Source organism: Thermobia domestica, chromosome 7 (genome assembly GCF_964235325.1).
Source record: "Thermobia domestica chromosome 7, izTheDome1.hap1.1, whole genome shotgun sequence".
Lineage (NCBI taxonomy): Eukaryota > Metazoa > Arthropoda > Insecta > Zygentoma > Lepismatidae > Thermobia > Thermobia domestica.
In genome coordinates this window covers 261,978,264-262,004,968 of record NC_137460.1, presented here as the reverse complement: position 1 = coordinate 262,004,968, position 26,705 = coordinate 261,978,264, and the positions used below count along the sequence as shown (strand labels likewise).

At 33.1% G+C, this 26,705-nt stretch overlaps 1 protein-coding gene across 2 annotated transcripts in view; it reads right to left on the bottom strand.

Moving 5' to 3' along the window:
- LOC145690870 (uncharacterized) overlaps positions 1-26,705 on the bottom strand; it is a 38,535-nt gene that overhangs the window by 5,664 nt on the left and 6,166 nt on the right. Inside the window, exon 2 of one of the 2 annotated variants that reach the window (XM_081766266.1) lies at positions 23,318-23,568. The exons of the other annotated variant lie outside the window; for it this stretch is intronic. Within the exon in view, the coding sequence (XP_081622392.1) occupies positions 23,472-23,568 (97 nt within the window). The 3' untranslated portion in view covers positions 23,318-23,471. Of the gene's footprint in view, positions 1-23,317; positions 23,569-26,705 lie in introns of those variants that run through there. 2 annotated transcript variants of the gene reach the window in all.

The window sequence follows — 26,705 nt, the reverse complement described above, 5'->3', positions numbered from 1 at the left end:
TATTATTATTATTACTAAAGTGTTGTAAATTTAATGGTTCAACCTGTTTCACCCAATTCCCGTTTGTGAGTATTGTACTGAACAAACACGGTGTGTATAGGTTTTCTTCGTATTCAGCTTCCTTCCACTTTCATTATTCAAATATTTCTTTCATTCTCATCATCGACGCCTTCTGTAGCTTAGCCGGCATAATCATTACTTAAAATAAATTTTCTTACGGCTCTTGTGAATTCAAAATCCCTACATTCTACACGAAATTTGTCTCGAAACTTCCCGCTATAACATTTAACTAATTGTAGGGACGTATGGAGAGGGTATGTCCTGATGGTCCTGACACTTCTCTCCAATCCCGACAATTTTGTAATTTCTGGCTAACACTACGGGCGATTTTATAGGCTTTAATACGATGTGTCCCCGTACGAAAATTCTTATCTACATTATAATTTATTATATTTATATTATCCACCAATTCGTCCATCATAATTCACTTGCTTTAATCATACTCTTCTTTAACCTAACAGGCATAATCGCTGGACATTAAAGGATTTCATTTTCAAGCTGTTAACCCAAACCAATCAGAATCGAAAAAGTTGTATTTTCTATTGGTCATTAACGTTTTGTGACGAAAAAATATGTAGAAGAAGTCACGGCGAATCGTAATTGCATTCAAAAATGAAACTTCAGACTAGTAATACCTTAACATAAAATGTAACCATTACATATCGTTTGGAACTTTTCCAAAATCTGTACGGATATTCCGGAAAGTGCCACAGTTGGAGTTTTTCGTTGAATCGGTGGGTCACTTGGTCGTGGGTCAACAGCACATAACCCACTGCGACCCACCACCACCACCGTGACACACTACGACAATCCACCCACCATGAACCATTGCGATCATGATCCAGAAGTATAATTCTTCTGCACAGCAAAGTACAGATATGATAGATTTAATTCTCATAAGATGCATTTGTTTCAAAGCAGTGATCATTACCTGGTCAAAGACTTAAGTCCGTCACGATATATACGATATCAGAGTTAACCTGGTACATACAAAAGTACTTATTTTGTGCTATGTGGAATAAATATTTCATTATTATAAGTGAAAATACAGACCCGTCGTCAATAACATTAATTATATACCATTACTTTTTGTGTCAGAAAATTTAAAAATCGGAAGAACTTGTAGAAATTGGAGCTACAAAAAACTGTCACTATGATTACAAAAAAACAAACGGACGATATAACAACTTTTAAAATTTTGCAAAAGATATGTGATTTCGTTATGTATACCAATTTCAAGTTGCAATTTTATATAGTCTGATACCTCGAGATAGTAAAATTTTGCGTATATTGATATGTAGCTACGTATTTACATCTGATACATTCTTATTAAATAAATACTTTCGAGAAGCATACATTTTTCAATTTCTTGTAATTTTAATCTACTTACTTGAAATACATGATATAACGATTTCAGAATTCCACGTTAACGTAATGTGGACAACCATTAAAACCTTCGTTACTCTTAGATTATTACTAGTGCTTTTATATTTGTACTCTAAACATAGAATTTAAATTTATCATAACCCGGTGTAAAGTCATTCGCAGAAATCGAAATATATATACTGGGTTTGGAATCCTGCTATTACACGGCTTTTGCAAACAATACCTCTAGAGTGTTATTAGCATCGTGAAACACTTTAGTCATTGTTTTTTACGTTAAAAGTAAATAGGGCGTGCGAAGATAAATGCTACACTATGAATACCGAAATATTGAAGAAATATGTTGTGTATCACATTATAAAATACAGGCAGCTGTACTATTTGAAATAAATAATTGAATATGTAGAGCGTCTACATTTAAATGGTATTTTATTACGTTACGTTAATTCAAATCGGGATTAAATTTGTACGTCAACACTCATAATCTAAGTGGTCTCTCCTGTTAGAGAAAGGACAGTTGGCACAATAGCTTTTTCACTTTTAAAAAAGTGTTACGTGCAACAGTGTTTTCGGAATAACAGCATTCAAAAGTGAGAAGACGAACAATCTGTTATTATATCTTAGTGCAAAAAATTTGACATCAACCTAATCTGGTATTAACTACAGATATGGCTGGATCGATTGAAATTAAATTTTACATGTCTGCAATGAGCCAGACATGTATGATGTATCTCACTTAGAAAACTTGTTATCTTTTTTACGTTACTGTCTCCAGAATGAAGATTCCACGAGTAAGAGAAAATCTATAAATGCTACACTAAAAGCAGAGTATCTGATGAGTGGATTATGGTTGGGAGGTGAAAATTGTCATGAAAAATCATTACTCTATACCAGTGAGCAAGTTATCTACGACTTAGGAGATGAAAAGGGACGATTTTGCGCAGATTTCATAATACACAAATTTACCATATGAAATAAAATGAATATGCAATGTACACAACTTCATCACGCATTGTCTGATGCACTCAAGTGATTACAATGTTGATAGCATAAAAAATGTAGAAAAACTACGTTTTCAAGGGGATATTGTGACATTAAGCTGTAAACTTCAAATCAACTTATAGAGTCTTTAGATGTTTTAACAAGAGTGACGTCAAAAACAGCAAAAGGCTTGTAGTATACGACTTACAAAAATTTACTGCGAAACAAAGTATTTTCATTGTTTTGCTTTCAAACAACAGCTTTATCATTTCCGAACGTTCTTCTTTAACGTAGTATGGAGCAATTTACTTATATGGAGAAGTACATCTACCTACTTCTTGGGAAAAAATATTGAAGAATCACTACTTCTTCCTCGATAATTCACATTAGTATTTCCTGTTTCATTCCCGCGTTACTACAATACAATACTCAAGGAAGAACACTTACGGACACTGTTCACTAAGTATATCTACGTACCTTTAACGGCATTATACATAAATATACCTTATTTAAACACACACTTGAAGGAATAGAATTACGTAATACTATATGACTAATGTTGTAACGAACATTGGACATTTATAAACACTTCCAACGTAAAAACTACAAAATAATAATAATAATTAACATTTGAAATAAATTTTCAAAAAAATCTTTTCCCGACTTTGCCATCGCATTTCGAAGAAAGTATACATTTTATTTATACTATTTCTTGCAAAATATGTTTTCTTCCCACAAATGCGTCTTAAAACTAGTCCACATCTCATTAAAGTACGAGTTAAGATCAAGTTCCTGCACAAATTCTGAACCAGGGACAATAAGCAAAAGCTTGGTCCCGGTTGTATTTACTGTACTATCTGAGAAATTTCAAAGTTGAAGTTAAGCACTGGTTTTCTGCACACTTCGTTACATAGGTAGCACCCTCGTGATAAGGTGTTTGTTTCGCTGGTTACAAGAAAGTACAACATACTGAACATACGTTCGCGAAATTGTGAATGAAGGCCGAAAGAGTAACTTAATTGCAAAAAACGTGACCTTCGTTTGAAGTTTTCATAATAATTCTCAATGTGTAATTTTAGCAGCAATAGCTTAAAAGGTAAAATATATATTTCACTTTAAATTTTAGTATACATTCAAGTATACGAAACTCGTTCACCCAGTATACGAAACTCGTTCACCCAGTGATTAACCAAACCCGAAGTCTCACACCTCATAAATTTAGCTTCTCGACCGGCTATCATCCTACACTAAACCATGCCAACTTGGATCATTATAGCCCACTCTTAGAGTATCGTATCCTATAATATTATCTTTTCGTTTTTCACACACCAAAATGTCACAAAAGTTTTACAGTTCACAGGCATGGACGGCGATTAGGGGGGGCAAAAAAAGCAGTTGCCCCCACTTTTTTGAAGTGACCACGTAACTCTTTTAAATTATATAATCTATTTTTCGGTGATAGGCTAGAATCTTCATTATTCGATTTTAAAAATACCAAAAAAGCTTTTTGTTTCTGCTTTTTTTTCTCAATCCTCGAAGGCGTTGTAGAGCACGCTACTACATATGCTTTAGCACCTTTCTGAGTCGAGACGTAGAGTGTGATGACGTCATAACTAAAAAAAATATTTTTTGATTTGATTTTTTTATTACTTTTTGCAGGGCTTACTTTTGAATCTAGAAGATTGAAATTTTGCACCCACATTCAGTGCACACCATAATATTTTCCAGATTCTTTTCCGATTTCTGCGATAAAACAGGGAGGTCCAGAGGGGCAAAAAGGTAAATATATATATATATATATATATATATATATATATATATTTAACAAAGATACCTTTTTTCGCGATTTTCCCTCCTCAAATACATTATGGAGACATGTGAATGGTACCGTTTGAAAGGCTGTTCTGTTCTAAAAAGAATTATGTAGGAACCAAGATCCTAGTATAAATAATAGGGATGTCTCAGGGAATTTTTACTTGAGATCCTTTTTTATACGAGAATCTGGAGTATTGTAGAGATATTATTTTTGGCGGGCTTACTTTTGCACCTAGAAGATTGAAATTTTACACACACATTTAGTATGCCCCTTAGTATTTTTCAGATTTGTTTCAGATCTCTGCGTTAAAACAGGAGGGTACAGAGGGGCAGAAAAGTACAAAGATGGAATATTTTTCAAACAAATAATCCATTTTTTCATGATTTTCCCACCTCAGGTACAGGATGGAGACATGTGAGTGGTACCGTTTGAAAGTATGTTTTATTCTGAAGGGAATGATGTACGAACAATGATCATAGGTTAAATAGGGATGTCTCAGGAAAATTTTATATTATATCTGGGACATTGTGGGAATGCTCTTGGCTCATTGTTAAATATTTTCCCGCACTTATTTTCAAGATAGAAGCTTGAAATTTGTTTATACACAGTTAGTACACCCCTTCATATTTTTCAGTTGATTTTGAGATCTGTGCGTTAACATAGGAGGTCCAGAGGGAATCAAAGTTTGAAAAAATCAGAAAAAAATCCAGATTTCCCTCAAAATTTCCCGCCTTAGAGACATGATAGGAAAATATAGATGGAACCGTTTGGAAGTCTGTTCTATTCTGAAGAGAATGAGGTACTAACCATGATCCTAGGATAAATAGTGATGATGCTGTAGTTGATTGACTAAAATTCAATAATTTACCTATAAAAAGCCATAATTGAAAATGGTTAATGTATTTAGTTTCATTTGGAAATGTAAAGTTTTTGCATATTACTGGTTTATAAAAAAAATGGTACCATATAATATTTGTCGTTGGGTAAGTGGGTATTGGTTATTTGTCTTCCCGTAGAGTTAAAACAGCTACAAAGATTGTGTTTTAATTGCAACACAAAGGAATATATATTAGAATTGCGTCGTAGCATATGCTTGTAGTATTTACTCTCTTTCACTTTCTAAGAGTAATAACATGCATTTAATGGCATATGTGGAATTAAAAATGTAAGCTGTTAATTAATCCCCAGTTTCAATTAACTTCTACAAAACAGGCTTCATTATTCATTAGTATGATTAATACTATCCTTTCTATTTATTTGTTTTGCAAATATGTTATTAAATAATCTGATCACACAATTTTCCAGACAGAATTTTAAGATGTTCACGAGCAAGGAATCAAGGGTTAGTACCTTATGTGCGTTGCTCTTGTCAATTTACTTAATTAAATGAAACACGATATACGGTATTTTAACTGAAAAAGATAGTATCCTATTAGTTATACCACCTTTCGTCGAACAAAGTGTTAGAAACAACCAGGAAAACTAACATTGAACTAGGAAAACTATACAAATATTCAGATCATATCTTGCCCCCCCCCCACTTTTAACGCCCCATCGCCGCCACTGTTAACAGGCATAGTGACGCAAGTGACGTGACCCGCCTATCCTAGATATATCAATTTCATTATTTGTGTAAAAATGTGATGTCTTCTTATTGTAAATGTAAACTAAATATTGTTGAGGCATGTCATTGATTTTATTCAAAAAGATATTATTTTGGTAAAGGAAAGTATATTTAATAAAATTGAATGTTAAGAAACTAAGTGTTATCACGTAATGTAAACACGTGTGTGTGTTTATGTGTTGACATCAATGTTGTGTGTATGTAATGAATGTTCTACGGCTAGACGCTTGGTTGTCAATTTGTAAGATATTGTAATTTGTATTTGTAATGTTTTGAATTGTCATCAGATTGTCACATTGTAACATTGACACACTTTGACTGTGATATAATCGTTGAGTTCGCAGAAATTTGTAAGTCTGAGAATTTGATCACGATGTAATTCGGGTGAAACCAACGTTTTACCAATAGCTGAGATATACAGAAAGTCGACGAGAATGAATTCCAAGATGTCTGGAATCTTCGTATAAAACCTTATAGTTTTTAGAGATTGGGAGCAGTCTCAAGGATCAGTCTCTGAGGAGTAATCTTCGAGCATTTGTCTCAGAGTTCAGTCTAAGAGATCATCGTACGTCGAGTAGTAACATAGTTGCTCATGTCACAGTAGTCACTTCTCGGTGATTCTACGTCCAGTATTAGATCAGGAGATCTAATAGTTCAGCAGACCATTATAGTGGATAATGGTACACAATAGTCAACCATTCTAAACTATTGGCAGCAATATAGAGATCGTCCAGAACATCGATAGCAGTTCCAGTCATCAGCTGTATAAAGGTACGTGTATCTCAGCTATGTTTGAGTTCATCGTGGTTAACTTCCTAGCTGCTTAAAGATATGTGATCTTGCGATTATATTCAGTCGACGATCTATCACTACAATATACAAGCTTTAATGGAAATACAAAGTTTTAGTTCAAAGTCAATTAATGTGGTTTCTTTCCGTCATCCTGTACCTACTCATTCTAGATGGTGAGTAGCAGCGATCTTCGACCGTCATTTTACATTTCATCCCCATGCTATATAGGCACGACGGTGGAAGGTTGTTATGGCGGAGATGCTGGTTTTGTAGCGGTTCGATTCCCGAAAAGTACTAGGAGTAACTCTCACCATTGTTAAGGTAGAAATGCTGGTTTTTGTAGCGATTCCAGGGCAGTTTTACGGTGGAGATATTTTGGTTCGAGTCCCGAACAGAGCTAAAAGTAATTGGCTCAAGTAGAATAAGTAATACATTAACCCGCACCACCCACCCGCATTAATTGTTAGGTAGTACTTAAGAAGTAGTAGTAAATAAGCAATATGTTATCGCTAGTGAATAACCATAGGGAACATTATCCTGTACTACAGGATGATGGAACTCCCGCAACAATGTTTTCATCATCAAAGTTTTATAAATTGGATTTAGGGGTGTTAAGAAGTTTCACTGAGTATGGTCCAACATACAGTGAAAATAAAGAGGAAATATTTAAAGACAATGTTCAAACTTGGAAAAGGCAGCGTTGGTTTATGGTTCAATTTAAACAAAAGAATTTTAATTTAAATGAGCTTATTGACCTAGGATTTAGACGACACTTTTTGGCTACAGTGTCAAGAGTAGTTGAGACTTCTCTAAGTTTGAGAACAGCAACATTTTTTGCACTCACGTTTACAGATCCGAATTATGAAATTTGTGCTATATTTAGGGAGTGTGTTGACCAACTGAGAGTTGACAGTTGGCTCGAGAGGTTTAGATACAATTTTGAGTGTTCGACAGCCATTCAAATCGCGGATTTGGTCGAAACATTTAAGTGTTACGAGAAAAAGTCAAAAATCGTTGTAGCTAACGAAAGTATGTTCTTAGACCTAGCAGCATTTGCTGGTTTATTTGTAGAAAGAAATAAATTCCTATTTTGCTAGTGGACAACATAGTGTAGGTTAAATGATTGTAGGTTAAGACTAGATTAAAATTCTATATTATAGTAGGTTAATTATTAGTATGTAGTTAAGTTGAACATAGTGTTAAGTTTTGTAAATATAAGATATCAGGTTACGGGATTAATTATTTGAAGAGTATATTATTGAGTAGGAATAAGTGATTATATTTTAGTAATACTAGGAGTATGGAAAGATAATTTAAATATAGACATAGAGTTATAGGAAAAATAATAAAAAAAAAATAAAAAAAAAGTTAAATATATTGTTTAGACGACATGATTTGAGAACTAGAAGAAGAGAAGTGAATATAGAATATAGAGAGATATATTGAATATGTTAGATCAGATTAGACTATTCTAGAATACAAGTATGAGACATTAGGACAGTTGGAATAATGTAAAGGAAGTGAAATTGAAAGTAACATGTAGATTGTAGATTAACATTTCCAACGAAAGGTTCTCGGAATAAGGAATAGATAAGAGAGATCATTACAGCTGATAGATAGATAAAGTTATAAATAGAAATAGAGAATAGATATTAAATAAAAAATAATGAGACATTAATAGATACAAGGATAAGACTAATGATTACTTGAATAGACGAATAGTTACTCGATTAATGACTAATAAGAATATACTGATATATGAGAAATATAAGAATATTATGAAAGATAATAGAGATAATGAAGAATATATAGATATATAATTATAGTAGCTACAAGAAATGTAGAAGTATAGAAATATAATATAATGAGTCAGAGATACTCAGAAGTAAGAATAAATGTAGGGTAAGAAAAGACAGTGAGAAAACTGGTCGAAAGATTATCCCTAAAAGTAGGAACAATATTAGATGTGGTTAAAGTTAAAAGTCTATTCGTAAAGAAGACAAGGATTACCATATCGAAGATGGGCCATTTGGCATTATTATTGTTATTATAATACTAAGAAGAAAATAGTTAATGAATTATGAGATGTGTTAGTTAAGAATAATTGACTGGATTAAGACATTTATATTAATACAGATATAGACGTATAAAACTTTCAATGACTTGACGAAATCCTAGATTTTTGTGGTAGTTTGAATGGTTATCAACCGCGAAATTTGGGTAAAAACACGGTTTTGACATTTGAAAGTTCATGATTATGAATTAAATTAAAATTCTATTACATATTGCATTCATTGCAAGAATATTGAATTTTTGAACATTGTTGATTTAGAGTTCATTTTAATTAAATTCCCACGTTAATTAAAAGCGAGGACTAAATCTGGTCAAGAGTTTTCACGATTTGCGACAATTGTATATACGCTATTTTATTTAGTTAGGGACTAAAAATTACTGTAGACAAAATGGGTCTATCGATGCAACTGCCAGTCAGGCGGCAGTTTAACAACAAAAGCCTCACCTAGGAGTCTGAGGAAATGCGGACTTCCCACTGGAAATTTAATCGTTAGACAGGTTTTGAATACAGTAAATAGAATAGGCTAGTAGAATTATATCTATTCCTATATACTCGTGTTTATTTTATATGTAAATAATTAATAGTATAAGTAAGGTAATGAATAATAGTTATAGTATATATAAGTAAGTAATAATAGTATAACATAGTTTTACATTTATGGATATGGAGAAGAATGGAGTTTATTTTGGAAAAAAAAAATATCTAAGTTGCAATAAAACCTGGAAAGGAATATTGAATTAACATTTAAAACAATTGGTAATATGTAGACATACTTACCTACAGCATGAGGTAGTTGTGAGTTGAAAAGTCTTTTGGTTGTCATCCTAGATAAAACTAGGATTGGTCTAGTTGAGTCGGTGAAAACGAGTAAATCGTTGAATGAGAAATAAAAATGGTTACGTAGAGCTAGTACGACAAAACTCTTTGTTTTTGGTAGAAAAGAAGCAATAGAAAATAAGCATAGATAATAGATCATCATAGACAAGCATAGATAAAAACATGTAAATAGATAATAGCTAAGTTAAATAACATCAGAATATTAGTGAAATCAGTAGCTTCAAGCTATAGAAAACAAAAGCGAAAAGAAGAAAAATAGAAAAGTTGTCTATTAGTAAAGCTAGATAAATAGACAAATCATAGATAAAGTAGATACTAGTGGTATAAACTAGTTCAAGTAAGCTTACAAATCTACGATAATAAGTCGTTAAAAGTACGGAAAAAGTACGGAAAAGTCGTTGAAAAAGAAGTAAATAGTTTTAATAGAAAAGTAGGAAAATCATAGATAAGACACGAGAAATAGTCGCAAATAGAATACAATCATAATGCATCATATCAATAATTATCATTAAGTTGTATGAAAACACATTATTTTTATCAAAATTCATTTTCTAAATTCACGTTTTTTTTAAAATGAGAGAGGAATTATTGATTTATTATTATTATCAAATGATCAATTGGTATATAGATTATTTGTATTATAATAAGTTATTGTAGTTATGTTATGAGTATCTGTGATATTCATTAAAATACTGTAATCCGTTGAGTAGTTTTCTGTTTACGACTTACGAGACGATTGCATCCTGGCGATGAATCCGCGCGCTCAGGCAGCAGAGAGAGGTTGCTAAGGGGCGTGGTTTACGAGAAGATGGCCGCCAGCGTAGCAACAAGTCCCACCCACGGGAGACTAGCTACTTGTATTCACAATGATTTTGATGCTTTATGAATGGATTCTAAGGACAGAGAGTGTTGGAATGTTAAAATAAGATAGATTAAACATCAATAAAGATAACTGTACCTACAAACAACGTTAAAACTAGTAATAAAGTGTATTTAAGAGCTGAAATATGCACGAAAATGTAGGATTTTACGACTTTGAAAAAAAAAAAGACAATAACAGCGTCAAACGAATGAAAATGTAACAAGGATAGCAGTGTTGTATCCGAATAGGTTACATAGTGATTAGAACACTATTCATTATTTAGAATATGCATCGATTATGCATTTTAAAGAAAATAATGAACGATTAATGAACACTAACATTAGGCCTAGGCTGGAAGTATGAGCATATTGTTCAGAAGAGAGTCATAGACCGCGGTATAGTTATATAAGTTTTTAAGAAAAATAAAAACACGATTTCACACTTAGTTATATATTTACAGGTATTATGGAAAAGAAGTTTACCGTAATGGCTATTGCTTTAACGTCGTTAATGACCTTAGTACTAGCAACGTCTATAATTATCATTTATTTAATTATTAAATTACGTAGATTTAGTAGAAAGAAAAGACAGGAAGGAAGAGTAGAGGATAAAAAAGTATATGACGATATTAGTAATGTAGAAAACTGCGGATTATTTCCAATCTATGCAGAAATAAATAAAAACCACACTAAGCACACTATTTGCACAAAACACAAAGTAGATCACTATCTTGAGCAGAAAAAGGAACCACAAGGTAACTTAAACATTGCGGGTATGCACTGCACCAAAACCAAAGAGGGATGTAACACAAATCACGAATTGTCCGGTTTTGAAGCAGAAAAAACGGATCAACATTTGGTCACAAACTTGAAACATGAAAAACTGTACATGCGTCCTTGCGACATTTTGGTCCTGTGAACATTTTTGCCGGAATTTTCACGAACAATGCGGAGCACGTATTCAAAGTTAACTTTATCCATCGAAGCAACGCGGCAAACAGGATGAAGACGTGGAAGTTTGTTCAAGTTCAGTGTCAAAACGTTTGCTGAATTAACATTTTGCGGAAGGAAGTGTATCCAGAGTTGCTAACTCTATAGAGAGCAAACTTACCAAAAGTGAAGTGAATAATATTTTTAAATTTTATTTTTGTGTTTCAAAAAATCATGCAGCGATAGGAGACGTTGTTCATTAGTGTATTAGTGGTTTACAACAACAAATCTAGTGTATAATGAAGTGCATTATTTTTATGGAAAGCATCAGTGATATGGTCACTGATATTAGTGGAAACTATGCAGAGTCAATAAACACTGAGTTGAACTTTGCGACTAACTTCAGTGGAAAGTTTTCAAGAACGAGAACGGAAAAGTATATATATGAGTAATTCCGAGCACAGGAAATGCAACACAACTTCAAGTAGTTATATATGAAACTCAATAGATGGCAGGAGCTCATACTCTGATGAGGACACTTGAAAAGTATTTTTTTTTAAAAACGAAAACAATGATTGTAAATAAATAATGTTTTGATGATTTCTTTCGAATGTAAAAATGAATATAAAGATATATACAGGGTGATGGTTGAATATATATGATTATTTTATGTAATAGATGTAATTAGTTTTCGGTCAATTTCAAGGAAGAAATTGAGTCGAGAACGGAGTTCTCTTATTTTAAAGGAGGGGCATGTTGAGGCATGTCATTGATTTTATTCAAAAAGATATTATTTTGGTAAAGGAAAGTATATTTAATAAAATTGAATGTTAAGAAACTAAGTGTTATCACGTAATGTAAACACGTGTGTGTGTTTATGTGTTGACATCAATGTTGTGTGTATGTAATGAATGTTCTACGGCTAGACGCTTGGTTGTCAATTTGTAAGATATTGTAATTTGTATTTGTAATGTTTTGAATTGTCATCAGATTGTCACATTGTAACATTGACACACTTTGACTGTGATATAATCGTTGAGTTCGCAGAAATTTGTAAGTCTGAGAATTTGATCACGATGTAATTCGGGTGAAACCAACGTTTTACCAATAGCTGAGATATACAGAAAGTCGACGAGAATGAATTCCAAGATGTCTGGAATCTTCGTATAAAACCTTATAGTTTTTAGAGATTGGGAGCAGTCTCAAGGATCAGTCTCTGAGGAGTAATCTTCGAGCATTTGTCTCAGAGTTCAGTCTAAGAGATCATCGTACGTCGAGTAGTAACATAGTTGCTCATGTCACAGTAGTCACTTCTCGGTGATTCTACGTCCAGTATTAGATCAGGAGATCTAATAGTTCAGCAGACCATTATAGTGGATAATGGTACACAATAGTCAACCATTCTAAACTATTGGCAGCAATATAGAGATCGTCCAGAACATCGATAGCAGTTCCAGTCATCAGCTGTATAAAGGTACGTGTATCTCAGCTATGTTTGAGTTCATCGTGGTTAACTTCCTAGCTGCTTAAAGATATGTGATCTTGCGATTATATTCAGTCGACGATCTATCACTACAATATACAAGCTTTAATGGAAATACAAAGTTTTAGTTCAAAGTCAATTAATGTGGTTTCTTTCCGTCATCCTGTACCTACTCATTCTAGATGGTGAGTAGCAGCGATCTTCGACCGTCATTTTACATTTCATCCCCATGCTATATAGGCACGACGGTGGAAGGTTGTTAATATATAGCACGTAAAATTTCTTTTCGTTCATCTCACACTAAGTAAGTTATTCAAAATTTAACGTCTTTTTCCTGATTTTTAATAACAATCTGTCACCCTTTCAGCCCTGACCTATACAATTGTGCAAGTAGGTAGAATCACCAACATACACAATACCGGCCGAACATTATGTTTACACTAAGGTAACTATAATGAACAAGTTCAAAAACTTACATAATTCGTAAAATATCTGCGTTTATGAACAAATGATGCGGTGTTAGCGGAATGTGTGAAATAACCAACGTAAATGTCGGAACGGTAAAATCTTGTAGTGGTTAAAACATACATCATTCGCTAGAAAACGAACAAATAACAGCATTGCCTAGTACTAAAATAATATTTCAAATCAGGATAAAGGCAGTAAAAATGATCTGGCAGTAAAAATTCACGGCCGTCATGGCGGAACATTTTTTATTAACCATTCACATAACTCCTGCCAAATATGTTACATAGCTACAACTTTTTTATGCATGGCTAAAAGTATCAACCTGGTGGGGTTTTTTAAACACTTTATAAAATACCCAAACAAGTGAATATCGCTTTACAGTCGACTTTCAACATATGCCAATTCAATATTCAAACATGAAGTAGTACATCTGTAACAATATGTTCCCATATATTAACAAGATCGAAGAAGGAATCTGTTCCTTGGACGCTGGATCTATCTCAAATATCTATTACTAGTTATCCGTTACTCTTTCACTTCTATCAAGATAAATGTTGAAAAAACTTGTTAATTTGAAGCACTTCTTCGACAGCTTATACAGTTTTTCTCTATGAAAATCAGATAACATGATTACTAATCACTTACAAAACAACAGCTGCTACATACCTGTTACAATTTTCGTTTTATAGCGATAAATGTTGAAACCGGAGACGGATAATTTTAACCACGTCCAGTTTGAATTGAATTTCAACGGAAAAAATGAACATACTATTTGAATGCAGAATCGATTAGAAGAAACTGCAACGTGATAGATTTTTAGCACTCTTCCTCTAAGAAAAGAAGTAATGAAATTGGATATAATAGTGAATTTGAACTACTTCCATACTTGATACGTATACAGTTAAAAAAAAATAGCAGTGATATTACGCCAGATTCGACACCAGTTTTGAATGGCTGTTCTAAAATAGTGTTAAAATGTGTTCGGGTGTAAATAAAGCGATTATAGTTTTAACACTGATACGTTCTACATTTTATCAGAATAATAATCCATAGGTCATTTTTGAAGAGAAAAACTGATTTCACAATGCGTGTACGTGCAGAAAACTGATGCCACCGCACTAACAGTGAGTAGAAGGATTGTCTGCATAGCACACACTGGCAATAACTTTCGGAATAAAGAAAAAATAATGCATTGCTGTGTCAAAAAAAAATGTGCTTTGGCATCGTTCTATATTTTCTGCTAATATATCCTTACTTGTTAAATAATTATTAACTTGTTAACTTATTAAATAAATATTAACAAATATGAACATATAGAAATCCACTTTGAAGTAAAGATAGGAAACTATAAGTATATATAACGAAACCTGGTTTAAACTACCTAATCCATTAACACATGGTCTAAGATAACATATGTGAAGTGCAAGAAAAGAAATATTAATAATATATGTGAACATATAGAGACATATTTAGAATGAAAATGTTTCAACTTCCGAGACTTTAACCCACGACCATTTATTCCAGAGAGCAACGCGTTAACCATCTGACCACGGAATCAACCGAGGAAGTTTTGGTTTGTCCGTTTTATTTACTGCGCAAAAATCTAAAATTAAATCAAGGTGTAAATTGTTTCGTAGAAAAATTTAGTGCTATACATAGCATAACATGATAAAGGCAACGTTTCGGCTATCACGACATGAGGCTCATTCTTTGGAATATAAAAGAAATAGGATAATGTTAAATTTAAACTTTATTAACCAAGCCTCGTATTTGGAGGAGCAATCTCGAAACATTTTTCATCAGTTTGGTATTTTGTACACTTGTGTTAGTAAGACCAGCTCCGGTCTTACGGCCACATATGCTCAAGAAACAGGGACACTGATCACGTGAGTGTGCATTTCAGGTGACTGTTTCCTTATATCTGATTTTCGGGAGAATCACCCTGCACCTACGTACCGTCATAACTAAAAGACAATAGGACGATAATTTCGGTTCCGATGCTAGGAGTGAAAATCGGTATTTTCCCGGCTGACCATATACAACCTTTGGTTTGCTAAAAGAACCTTCAATGTTTTGCACGAACGCCTAGTCGTCGCTCGGAAAGGCACCCACGAAGGCGAGTGGGGTGCATTGTTCTAAAGTAAACACACGTTATACTCTTATGAGTTCTCCACTTGTACGGATTCAGCTTCGCAAGCTAAATCACCGTTTGCATACACGAGAGCCATTTTTTTAGTTTATCATCAGCGATTGTACGATATTTGCATACACCTTTGTGTAAAATATTTTTTCTAGTATTGTGCAGAAATCAGCAGTGAAGTGACTAGTAGAAATGTGTTAGCACCTAAACATTCGTTTGTAATTTCAGTTTTGTGTAACAAACTCTGGCTCCAAATCATTGAAAAGGACGGAATAATTGTGCCGGCTTGGACGATCGCTTATTACTATGAGCAGAGGACTCCAGTGGCACTTGGGATTATCCGACGTGGAACGTCTGAGATCATGATAACTGCAAAGTCCCTAAAGGAGTTGACCGGTCGAAGATTATTGTGAGTAAGTGAAATCTTAATTTACAAATTGTGCGACACAACCACCTGTATTAAAAGAAAAAAATTAGATAAAGGTGGAAATAAAGATGTCGAAACGGCCGTAAACATATACAATAAAAGCTACTTGTTCATTTGTAACCTTTTGATGTTCTTTTAATTTGTGTGAATTACACTTAGTATTATTAGATTTTCTATACAGTTTAACCAGGTTTTGTGATTTGTACTGCAAGATAATTTTACTTTTTTTTAATATCTAAGCTTAATTTCATCACTTGCTCACTTTTCCATTTTTACAATATCTACGCTTTGTCTACCGTTCTGCCCAGCTTCGGTTTATGACAAAACGTAGGTAAGGAAGAAATTTTGATTTGCCGTAGCAAAGCAGGGATAAACGGAAAAAAAATAGTGACAGGGAGAGAGAGGGATGTGTAAACTTTTGGGAAAAAGGTGAAAATCAATATGAATGTTACGACTATATTTACAAGATTCTAACAACGACAAAAAACACGATTTCACGGCCACAGGTCTCCGTTTTCCTGGTACTCCTATTGCATTTCTTGCTATCAGCATGGTGATACAATCGGAGTGCGGAATAAGATTGCCAAGCATGCTTTTTTCTTTTTTTCGTATTATTTTCATGATCTGTTGTCCTTCACTAGCGTCCCTTAGTCCTTGTTTATTTTTTTTCTGTCCATGTTATACGCAACATTGTGAGCCAATACCAAATGTAAAGTGCTTCTATCTACGATATTTTAGGTTTTCTCAATGCAAATCTTCGATTAATCCTACATATATGTAGATGCAACAGTAAGTTCTGAAGATTGTGGATCAACTTTTGCCTGACCTTGACCTACAGATCCAAGGTTTTTTTTCTGGACCCACACGTTTAGTCATAAACATCTAAACACCGTAAATAAAATTAAAAAATTAGATGGAACAGGCGGCAACTATATGGCAGTGTGCAGTTATATGGCTGTTTTGAACATACGCCTTAGATTGTGCCCCTTCTTGGATAGCGTGTCAGACTCATTCCAAATTCTCCGTCTGATTTGCCTACAGTTTGTTTTGCAATGAACTAAGCATTGTAAAATATGTTGGCTATTGATACTAAAAGCGATTTATTCCATAATGGAAAAGAAAAACCCAAACAGAAAGATGGGGCAGGAGGGAAATCCAGACTGTCCATGCTTAAGAGTTAAAATTTTGTTGTTCTGTCCATCTTCCTCTGTCTCAGCATGATCCACATTATTATATTCATTTTGTTTGCATTAATTTTCATCCCTTAGAACTCAACGTGAATGTAATTTATCCTATCTATCTAGTACTTCTTTAAGTGATGCTGAAATATGCATTGTTTCTTGCTCCAATTGGAGAAATATCCTGGCGTGTCATATTCGGTGTCCAGTTATAAGACATACACTGAAACAATTCACCTGGATGAAGGAGCTACTATTTCTTAGAACGCCAGCCTTCTTAAATGTTAGTGGTTAGCTGACTAGGACAAGTAATAAAAAATTGGATTAAAAAGAAATAAGTGAATATTTAGGAAATAATTTTAAAAATTCCGATTAGTAATGTAGCTAAACGCGATCATCCAAAGAAAATGCATAACATGGTGAAAATTAACCATAAAAGAAAAAATTGCAATAATACATTCCGACTATTAAAATTAGGAAAGGGGAAAGAGAATCACATAAAGAAACTATGGAAATTGTTACAGGTCATGGTTTCTGTAATGTTTATATTAGAAAATTAAATATCAAATATGATTAAACATGTTACTTGATGGTAGACCAAACGTCGGACTAACCTATCGGCCATGGGTTTACGCTCCCTGCAAGCAACGGCTTTTGTGTCAAATATAGCGAAATGCCACATGATCGTTATTCTGCTTTCATCCCTCAGATATAAAACAATCAATCTATGTGACTATCTTTGAATTATACTATATTCAACTTATCAATTTGGAATTTATGCTAAAATTTGTACATGTTTAAATATTTGATTCTGTAGCTATATTTTCCACATTTCAAGTTGGTAGCATTGTTGTCCTGGATGTGTAGGCCTGGATCAGAAATATTCGATTGAAATTTTCTATGCAAACGTAAAAGTTTTAAAATTACCTTTTTATCAAATTTGATCACTCACTACGGTACCTGTGATTCGATCAGGTGTGTTTCCAAACCTAGTATCTAATTGTGAAATAGCTATCATTTCGCTGCGGTTTTCTTCTTTTTCTTTTTTTCGGGGGGGGGGGAAGAAGAAGGTAAGATGAATTTTGTGTAGCAGCTGTACCGCATAATGTATGAATAGTGTATAGAAGTTATACCGTATAAAAGATGTAAAGAGTAGTTACCAACCTTATCTTTCAAGATTAGTGTGTTTTAAGATTCCTGAAGGCAAAGGTTTCATGGTAAGTTTAAGGACCAAACATAATAGACTGACGTCACATCCTTCTCGTTGCCATGGTGATCGCCATTTTATTTTCTAAACAAGTAGCCTAAATATCTAAAGAACCTATGTGCAAAACGAAAACAGTGATGAAATGTTTCGGAACTGCAAACAGTAGAGTGGAACAAATACTTATGTTTCTTTTTAAATATTTCGAATGATTGAAACTAAAAAAAGGGTAGAATAGGCAATTAGAAAAGAAATATGTTAAATAAAATTACGTGCATGACAAGCATTAAAATCTTGGAAACCAGCGAGTTCACATGTCTTGTGAAATTTGTTCTCTGATATCGTATATTTTGAGAATTTCTATATTTTCAGGTTAAATTAAACCTTAAAGTGTACTAACCCTGTTCATAATCAGATATTGACTAAACTAATTCCGGAAAATTTTTGATTCAATAATATGAGTACGATATAATATTGCAAATTTGAACAGGATTATTGCTTAACAGTTGTTTAAAATATACACTGAACCATTAATAATTGGATGTGTAATTGTTGCATCTTTTCTAAATGCTTTTAAAAAAAAAAGTTGATAGAGAATGTAAGAAAAATGTTACCTATATCCACTGATGGTCTGGATTGAATTTTTCTAAAGGCTAGACTTTTCTTTCTTTTGTAATGTATACTTAGAAATAATATTGTGCACTTCCATTATAAACAGTAGCCATTAGAGGTGTAAATGCCCCACATTATTCTAAGACTTTTTTTCTTTTTTAAAAATCATATATTTTTACAGCTTCCTCTGTGCAAACAGTTTGTCAATCTACACGTAAGGGAGTTTATATTGCGTATAATTGGTTCTTCTGGTGGATTGCATGATAATTGTGCTTACATTAACTATTCGATTTCTACCTTATTACTTAGGGATGTGGAGCTTTTAGAAATAAACTCTTTAGCCGCATTAATTTCACGCGTTTGTATAGAAAAAAAAAAAACATGGCGATCACCATGGTAACGGAAAGGAAATAACGACATCACTATTCCAGTCTACAGCGTCCGGAGGAAGGTAAGATCATTATGGCGTTTCATTAAGATTCTGGTTTCAAGTCTTTTAAAGTGCAGTTCTGAGTTTAATTGCAGTGATGCGAATACAGTTACTATTCCTCTGGACATTTCTGACTGGGTATATACTATTCATTTCACTCCGTTTGCTTGTTTGGAAATAGTTCCGCAGGTGTGCTAATGATTACATTAGTAAAGTAGACCAAATCATGTGCTTTCATATCATGATATTGTTGCCACCTTCCATACAATTTGATATTTCATTTATTTATTTATTGTAACCACAACACAACAGGCGTTCTGCCCATTTACAGTGTTCGTTTACATATTTGGTAAAATAACATTATTTTTACACAAGAAAAACCTACAGAAATTTTTATTGATTAACTCAGCTCATCATACTACAAATTGTGTTCCTAAACCTTTTTTCAGACATATTGAATATGTCTATCATTTCACACTTTTCTTCAATATTATTGTAGTGAGAGGTCATTCTCCATAAAGGGGATTTATACAGGATGTCAGTGCGTGCTTTCTTATAGTACATGGTACTACTACTGCTTAATCTTGTTCTAGACGTCGGAACATGCAGAAATATATTAGAACTTAGTTCTATGCAATCAATTTTATTATTTATTATTTTATGTAGAAAAACTAAATCATTAACATGCCTACGTTGCTCTAATGTCGGTATATTGAAATTGTTTGTTAGTTCTGTGTATGATATGTATGCTGGGTACATTCCAGTTTTTTTACACATTAGTAATTTCAAAAACTTACACTGCACTCTTCCAATCATTTGGATATATTTTCCATTATGAGAAGTCCATATAACAGAAGCGTATTCCAGTTGGGATCTGGTATACGAATAACATAGTTTCAAAATTGTCATGTGGCTACGGAAGTCTCTACTTACACGACAAACAAATCCAAGACTCTTATAAGCATTGTTTGCAATAGTTTCAATGTGATTTGCGAAAGTCAGTTTTGGGTCGAAGGTAACACCAAGGTCTTTAACAGTTTCCGGCCTACAAAGATTTATACCGTCAATAGTATAATCACAATTTATGTATTTTCCTTTTGTAGTAAATGTAATAGCTTTACATTTAGTTATGTTTAGGCAAATTTATTCACGTGGCACCAGTGTTTTACATTTTCCAAGTCCTCCTGGAGGTTTCTACAGTCCTCAAATGATTTAATTTGAGTATATAATTTTAAGTCATCTGCAGAGAGTAAAGTATGCGATTTCTTGATGTGCTTAGTTATGTCATTGATAGTGATGAGAAATAATAAAGGTCCAAGGTTTGATCCTTGCGGTACTTCCGATGTAGCATTAAAATTGTTGGAGATATGACCTTTGTAAGCTACAGATTGTTTACGATCACGTAAATATGATGTGAAAAGTACTAATGCTTGCTTAGAAAGATTCATAAGAGCTAATTTTTCAAGCAAAATGTCGTAGTTAACTAAATCGAACGGCTTCTGAAAGTCTGTAGAGATTACATCCACCTGACCTCCTTTGTCTAGTTCTGAAGCTATAAAGTTTGTTATAATTGTCAAATTAGTTGAAGTGGATCTATTCTTGAGAAATCCGTGTTGGTATACAGAGATACTGGATCTAACATGATTAAGTAAGCGATTGTGTATTATATATTCATAATTTTTTGCAAATGGGGATAGAATTGCAATTGGTCTAAAGCTTTCTATATTCTTGGCATTGCTAGTTTTTGGAATAGGACATATCAAGCTTTCTTTCCATCGGTCTGGAAAAAACATTATATTTTACGGAAATGTTTAATAGTATATGTATAGGATGTTTTATGATATCAATAGTTCCCTTTATTATGTAGAGTGGGATACCATCAGGGCCACACGCTGTTCTAGATTTCAACCTTTTAATGGCATGTTCTATTTCTGATATTGTTATTTCAGTGATTTGGAAAATATCGAGTGATACTTCTAGGTTCGTGTGACATTAGAGCATCAGTGTTATAACTCAGAGGTTCATGATTGTAAACAGACTTAAAATAATGTGCAAAAGCCTCCGCAATATCCCTATTACACTATAGACTTTCACCATTATACATAAGGGGGCCATTAGTCAAATACCTTGTTTTATTTTTGATAAAATTCCAAAAGTTTGTTGGATCATCTGCTATGCAATTCTCGGAGTTAGCTACGAGTTCTTTGTATGCTTTCGCAATTTTTGCCTTTACCTCCGTCCTTAAACTACAGAATTTATCACGGTAATATGTATTATTGTCTATTGTGTTCTTCCACTTTTTGTGATAGTACAATTTTTATTTGATTTTTCGAATTATTTCTGAGTTAAACCAGACAGGAAAGATTTTATTACTGGGATTCTTTTTAGTTAGAATGCATTGTTTAAATACGTCGTCAATTAATTGATAAAAAGTTTTTACAGCTTTATTTACGTCATTTAAATATGAAAGACAATTCCAATTAACTTTTGAAAGTTCTAAATACAATTTATGATAATCGGCTTTTCTGAAATTAAAACCAGATGATTTATTGTTTACTTTTTGTTTCGGAAAACGTTTGACTGAAAGCGTTATAATTAAGGAGGGACTTTCGTGGCTTTTCACGTCACACTCAGTTAAAATATAAGTTAGTTGTTAACAAACTGTTCATTACCATAAACGAGTAATAAAAATATCATTTAAATTAAATTGACGATTCTCATACTACACAGATACAAAATAGAAAACATCTATGTTCCAAGTGCTATGTTGCTACTAGCCAGTATCCTATGAGCTTTGAGCTCTCTGCAACTGCTAATAGAACAAATGTCAAGCATGGAATATGTCGCTGGTAAATTATCAGTATTTTTAGAATCTGTAATTTCAAAACTGACTTCCAAAAAATCTCAGCCTTCCACTTTTTTTCGCCAACTGGTATGTATTACTTGATATGTAAAATTTAACTCTAAGTTTTCAGGCTTCACTCGTGAACTTCTTGATTTTATATGGAATAGCTCAGCGTTTACATCTTCAAGTGCAAAAATTTGGAACTGTCCAAAGAGGCAGTATGAAATATGATAAAAGCTATCAATACATACAAGCACTGCCCAATGGTAGAAAACTCATATCTTGGTGGAATTCAATCGAAAATAGTGTGAAAAAACTCTTAAAAATTGAGAAAAGGTACAAATTAAAGAAAGGGAAATATACGTGGAAACACAAAATATATAAAAAACCTGATACACAAGTAAACTATAAACCATTAGCTCCATAACCTTCTCGTCAGTCTTGGTTCGTTGTACTCTCACTTTCCTTCAATTTCAATTGGATCATCGAATATATTTCCCCATGTAGAAAATAGTTTTTTCTTAAACTAGTTTATATCTTTCACTCATAAAACCTTGGATTCATAGCCATCATCGTGCTTTACTAATGTAAACCTGGAATCCAGAATGAAATTCAGCTTAGACAGTGTAGTTTTCTATGCTACTAAAATATTTTCTACGAAAGGCGGGATGTACTTAATAATTTCGTATTTCCGATTATATTCCTAATCTGGACTGTACAGGGGCAATTTATAAATAAATAAATAACGCTTCGCTGGCATTTTATGAGTACATCTCATTAACCCACAATGAAATTTGACTTGACATCGTTGGGAACGAATTTAAATAATAATGATGATGTCAGGCTACAGGAGTTTTATATAGAAGAACGAAAAGTTGATTATAAAATACCTTTTTCAAACGTACTACGAGAACATTATCTGATAAAATGCTGCTGTCCCTTAACAAAAATTGAAACTAACTTTACTTAGAAATCGATTAGTAGTCATAATGACCACCTCCCTTTAAACGAAACCTAAAAAGAAGAAGCCGACGTTGGGCACATTTATAAAGGTATTAAGATTCTATTTTGTCAAAAAACATACTTTGCATAGTTATTTTGTATTGATAAATCTATTCTTTATCATCTATTCGAAAGCTTTTCTTAAGTAAAATACAAAATACTGCAGGAATTGTATCTAGGGCCATTCTCCCTTGTCTAAAATCTAAAAGCAGAGTAACAAAATTTATTTCACTCACCTAATAAGAAATCTCCTGATCGTAAATTACATTTTCTGTAATTAGAAGCAAAATAACTGGCAACAGCTGTTAAATTTCGCAAGATGTTTCAAATAGAATGGTTGGGAAATTTTTCAAAGTTTGTACCTGGGATATTCTTACATTCGTCTATATTCTCAAATAAGATGCCAATTAATTTCACTCGCCTAAAAGAAATGAAACGGTCTCAAATTATACCATCCGCAGAGTAGGAGCCGTTCTGATCACCAAGTTTGAAACAAGTTTAATGCTGCGATCAAAATTTCTTTCATTGTTTATCAGTACAGACATTAATACTTAATTCTTCATTTAAAAAAATACTCACGAGTTACTTGCCTCTTATACTAGGAATAGGAGTATGTCAAATATATAACTCTACGATAGGCTCAGAGCAACGAAAAAAAAAATCGAAGCGGAAATCACTTGAAATAGAACGAGTTGAAACTTTCTTTGTTATTTCCAGCTAAAGATATTCTTACAAATTTCTAAATTGTAGAACGCACAAACCGTTAATTTGTTAGACTTAACTACTAAAAAAAATAAATAAATTATTTATTAAAGTTGGCTGTAGAATAGCTGCAAGTAAAAGGTACAAATCCGAAATCAGTAAAATATTCCGAATACTTGTTCTTGAAATATTATCAAACTTGTGGTTGCTAATAATAGTTTTTCCGCTTCTCAACACAAAGGATATAATTTGAAATTATTTTATCCGTAATAACTGAGGGAAACACTTTTGTTACTATATAATACAATATAAAACCTACAATTATGCCCGTAGATAACAGAAAGTAAAATTATCCATTTCTTCTATTTTATTACCTACTCTAAATTTTGACCTCTCATTTACGCGCTCTGAGGAACTAAGGTGGAGGTGTCTAACTTCAAATCACGTTATCGCTACCCGATGAGTGAAATAATTAGTTATCATTTTATAAAATCTAGGAAGTGATAATAATATCCTTGGTAAGAGCTATACAATTATACCCAATCTTTTTTTTTTTTTTCTTGTAACATGTTTAGAATTCGGATAAATATTTTTATTAGTGGTGTGCGTTCTGCTTTTCATCATAGGGGTTATAATATGAAATTACACCATTTAAAAGCCAAGTGAAAAGGCTAAAATTTTCGAGGGTCTTACAGAAAGAGTGGGCCTAGATATGAAAACACAAACAATTTCTCATTGTTTATTCATTTGAGACACGGAATATTCCCGGGTTTTCTCCCTGGCCTATTGAATCCCGGGAAGGAATTTATTTCCATTTCTTTACTTTATCTTCCAAATTATAAGAACAATATGACTAATTATTTTTTTTAATATATTATGACACACTTCTAGGTTTTAAAGAATTTGGCAGTTAAAAAATTTAAAATTATTTCACTGTTCTTTATATAACTAATAATATGATTTTCTTAAGTTCCATTTCCATTTGAACTAAAAAGTAGGGCAATTGTTTAGTATAGGGGCCAAAAATAGCAAAACGTACGATAATTTAGGGAACAAATGAGTTGATAGTGGTGTTCAAGTACTCAAGAAAGTATCGAACACAATTTTTTAGGGCAGTAGGGGATTTGCACAAACCACAAATGCAAGTGGGAGTGACTTATGTGGGAAAAGAAAGTGAATTGCTGGTAACGCAGATAGAAAAGAACGTGCCTTGCGAGGCTCTATCCCGCCTTCACTCGCAAACGCTCGCTCGGCAATGCTGTTTGAGTTTAATGTTGGTAACGTAATTCAACATATGAAACCATAAAATTGCATCAGAATAGAATATCGCAAAAAGAAGGCTCATATGCTGGTCTACCAAAGATAAACAAGAGCCAAAAGTAGCAAAGTACTAATTTACAAATGATGAAATTAAACCATTTTTAAAGTAATTTAGAATTACTTAGAAATAGAGGTGTAGCGCTATTAATAAACCCTGAAACACCGTTAGTAATAGACGTCGGTCTGTCTCCTGTATCTGGCTAGATTTTTGAAGAGGTCGGGCTTCACATGTGAATTAAAGCACGACATTTCGAGAAATGGGCAGGAAGAAAGGTCGTGTGGCAATAGTACATGGAAAATTATAAACATAAGAATTCATCTTACAAATATTGTGAACATACATATTTATGCCCAAATGTTGACAAAATGGTGGGACATGTGTCTTCTAACAGTTACCCAACCTAATTTCTTTATAACATTTAAAAATTTAATATGTATATAATATGAGTAGTAGAGTCAAGTTTACAAAATCCACTTGCATGTAAATTTAAATTGTTTAAGGTTGAAAGCTATGTGGATTTACTATACCATTTTTGAAACATATTTTCTTTCCTAGAACATATTGTAAATAAATAACTATCTATGCGTACTCCCTAAATATAATAAAAGAACATAACATCGTTCAGAATATAGATTTTAAAGAATCCTATGGGGACAACTGTGATATAAAAACAAATTTAACTTTGAAATGATAATATAATAATAGAATGCATTTTTATTTCTGATTGTTCATAAATTCTCGGAAAATTCCCATTTTTGGGAATCTTCCCGAAAAATATCTTCCCGAGAATTTACCCAGCACTAGTCTTGTCATGTTCTCGCCATAGGACAGTTTGTGCATGTGGATAGAGCCTTTGCCGTTGTTCAAATTGCTAGCACGGGCCATTGGTGCACGTGGTCCCGAGTTCGATTCCCGACGTAAAAGTGCTACAAATTTAGTTTACAATGAGTTACTTTAATTAATTATCCGTCATCGGCGCAGAAGTTACAGGTAAAAAGAGACAAAATCTATTATGCCAATAGTTTCGAGTAGCATGTTCTTAATTAAATCATATTTTAGTTAAATTATGAATTACAAAATAAATTAATATCAGTATATAATATGTATTGTAGGAGAGCTGTAAAATGGCACTATGTTATTTTTATTGGAGACACGGTGGCCGAGTGGTAAAGCTCTGCTAGTTCGTTTAGCTTTCGTCAAGCGGGTTTTGTAGTTGAAGAATAAAAACCTGTACGTGGGTTTTCGTGGTATTCTTCTGTTTCCTCCCACTTTTTTCACTCTACCGTTCATTCATTGCTGTCATCACCGTCTGCCTTGGTGCATAATAAAGTAACATTAAAGCAAAAGAAATGATATCCAGAAACTCTCTTCTTAATATATAAAATGACAGACGAAGTAGAGGCCTGCATAAGCTCAGACTGAGCCCGCAAGCCCGATTCGGGCTTACAAAGCATAAATCACATCGGGCCTGAGTAGTAAACTTACAAATATACAAATATGTTTCTCGGGCCTAACTTTATAAATATGCTCTACAA